This window comes from Olea europaea, unplaced genomic scaffold, assembly GCF_002742605.1.
Source record: "Olea europaea var. sylvestris unplaced genomic scaffold, O_europaea_v1 scaffold2289, whole genome shotgun sequence".
NCBI lineage: Eukaryota > Viridiplantae > Streptophyta > Magnoliopsida > Lamiales > Oleaceae > Olea > Olea europaea.
In genome coordinates, this window is record NW_019240968.1 from 70626 (window position 1) to 73280 (window position 2655).

The following is a 2655-nucleotide window of genomic DNA, read 5'->3' on the forward strand; positions in this document are numbered from 1 at the left end:
CATTCTTGCAATGTCAAAAAAAAAAAAAGTGACATTTATGTAAATACAAAACCAAAAGTTGACTATTTTGGTAATTTCCACTTACTTAATAAAGAATCGAAGGCACCACTATCCCGGTTGTGAGCTTCTGGCCCAATTCCTCGTGCGCTAATCTTTTTTCTTCTCTTCTTCTTCTTCTTCTTCTTCTCTCTCTCTCTCTCTCTCTCTCTCTCTCTCTCATGCATGCTATATATTCAAATTTCTCTCTCTATAAAGAAAAAAATAAAATCCTGAATCTTAAATGGTCACTGGAAGCTTCTACTTTTGCTACTTTGATGATCTTGTCTTTCATTGGATTTAGAATTTAAAAAGGTATTTTCATTTTATTGTTTTTAGTGCTTGCTTTTCTTAGTTGCTAATGATATTTTTGGTGATTTTACGGCTAGCTTTTGTTACTTTGATGATTTCGTGTATGTAAATGTTTATGCTTTGAATACTGTTTTGTTTTCATTTTCCCAAATCAATAATCGATTTTGTAATTTTTGTTCTTTACTTTGCCCACAAGCATTTGGTTGTAGAATTCTAGAATCTTACTCGTTGTCTTTATGAAAATTTCATTTTTATATTTTTTGTGATTCAAGTTCTCGTCAACTCTATCTGGGCTAGGAAAGAAATTGCTTTATGACTTCCTGAATTTGCATTTTAGTAGTTCTACTGTTTTAGTTTATGGGTTTTCTTATATGGAAATGTGGGCAGTAATTTAATTAATTAATTAGCAAGATCTTAAATTTCCTGCATTTGACATATTTTGAGGATAATTTTTAAAGTAATACTGTTGGCAGTTTAAAATTTTATTCATGAGCAAGAGGAGGAGGTACCAATGGATCACATTCTTATGAGAGAAGTTGTGATTGATATTGAGTCTGATGTAAATATGAGCCGAGAAACAAGAAGCCCCGACCTTTTGGATGCCAAACTCGGGAAGATTTCTTCTGATAAGGTCGGCAGTGCAGCAGTAAATTTAGATGGACCGGTCAGGGGTGGAAATGGGGCGAGCTTGAGCAGAAATGTGAAAAATTTGAGCGATGTTTCTCTGGTTCTGGAGAAGAACGTAAGGAAGGAAAAGCGCAAGTCAAATAGTGCCAAGAAGCCGCCTAAACCTCCTCGTCCTCCAAGAGGATTGTCACTGGATGCTCCTGATCAGAAGCTGATCAAAGAGATTGCTGAGCTTGCGATGATTAAACGTGCAAGAATCGAGCGAATAAAGGCGTTGAAGAAAATGAAAAGAGCAAAGCACTCCTCCATGTCATCATCAACTGGAAACTTGATTGCCATTCTATTCACTCTTCTCTTCTGTATTGTGATCATTCTTCAAGGTAATATTTAATATCTGATAATGAATTTAATATGCTCTTTATTTATCGATAGCCAATATTTGATGCATAATTTAGAGCATGTTTGGCTGCACTTAAAAGTTAGTAAGTTTTGTTAGGAAAAAAAATTGTAATTTTGAAATTTACATTGGATAAATAAGTAACTTAAAATTACGTTATTCCAACTTCATCTGTCCCTTGGGAAGGACAGAAAGAGCGTTCATGCTATTCCTTTCTCAATTATTCTCTTAGATTTCAGTTTTTACTGTTCGAATTCTGGCTTAAAGATTTCTGTTATATTCATTATTTCTTTTATGTTTACGTCTATGTTATTCTTCAATGTTTGTTGTGTTGCATTAGGACGTGATCATGTAATAATAGTTGTTTGTGTTCTCAATACAAAAACTGTGGTAATCTGTTATTTTATCCTTCTTTAAATATCAGAAATTTTTGAAATTTCTGTCTCTTTTTTTCTTCAATTTATTCCTTTAGGCTAAAACTCTGTTGTTGTATTGGCAGGGTTGCATAATTAATGCAACTATCTGAACATTCTTTGAGCTATCCATAATTTCGTACACACACTTACCGAGCTGTCCCAGAATTTGTATTTTCCTTCTGTAAAACTTTAATGGATGAATTAAAAGGGCTCATGAGGTTGGGTTTATCAATTTTATTGCTCGTGCTTCAATGACAATGGTGTTGCAAAATCTGCTCACTCAGGAATGTCCCCTGGAAATAATGCAGCCGCTGGCTTCCATGGTTCACCTGAGACAAATGTGGGACCAGAGAGTGGTTTCATTGTGGTTCACGACCACCAAAATATTTTGTAATCTGGCGGAACTGGCACCTAGTTCAGATATCAAGGGTAAGGGGAATAGAGACATCGGGTAAAGTGGAATTACAGTTAGAAAGAAGCTCAAGTACACTAGTGATACAACACGTAGAGACTGCAAGATCACGGACTATATTCAGTTGCTGATCGTTATAGACTAATATTGTGCCTTCTGATATCAAAACTGGATAGGTACGAGTCCCTCGTACAGAGTTTAATACTAAAAGGGAGAAAGAAATTTGTCATAAAGAAGTTGCCACAGCAGTTACTCAGGCCTTTCGAATGGTTTCTTGGTTGGGTTTCGATCTAGTATTTCCTTATTTTAGCTAGCATTGTGTGAACCGTAGGTTATATCATACAAAATGTTTGAGACCTTTTTCGTGTTAAATCAAGTTTTTTCATTCATTTTACTTGTTTATTGACGATATAACGAGAGTTTTTTCTTCATATATATAAAATAATTATTTTTTT

At 34.6% G+C, this 2655-nt stretch overlaps 1 protein-coding gene across 2 annotated transcripts; it reads left to right on the forward strand.

The window, feature by feature from the left end:
* The first annotated feature begins 221 nt into the window (after positions 1–221).
* On the forward strand, positions 222–2655 carry LOC111381339. 2 transcript variants are annotated; one of them, XM_023005121.1, is made up of 3 exons: positions 222–351; positions 822–1355; positions 2073–2655. In XM_023005121.1, the coding sequence occupies exons 2-3, from the start codon at positions 860–862 to the stop codon at positions 2180–2182; spliced, it is 606 nt and encodes a 201-aa protein (XP_022860889.1). In that variant the 5' UTR covers positions 222–351; positions 822–859; the 3' UTR covers positions 2183–2655. The 2 variants fall into 2 exon arrangements, with proteins under 2 accessions (XP_022860889.1, XP_022860890.1); XM_023005122.1 differs by having other exon boundaries at positions 1872–2166.

Excerpts from the sequence above, each read along its gene's own strand:
- LOC111381339 (XM_023005121.1), top strand. The coding sequence starts at position 860 with ATGGATCACATTCTTATGAGAGAAGTTGTGATTGATATTGAGTCTGAT. Across the intron at positions 1,356-2,072 it reads TATTGTGATCATTCTTCAAG|GAATGTCCCCTGGAAATAAT; the intron begins GTAATATTTAAT and ends CTGCTCACTCAG.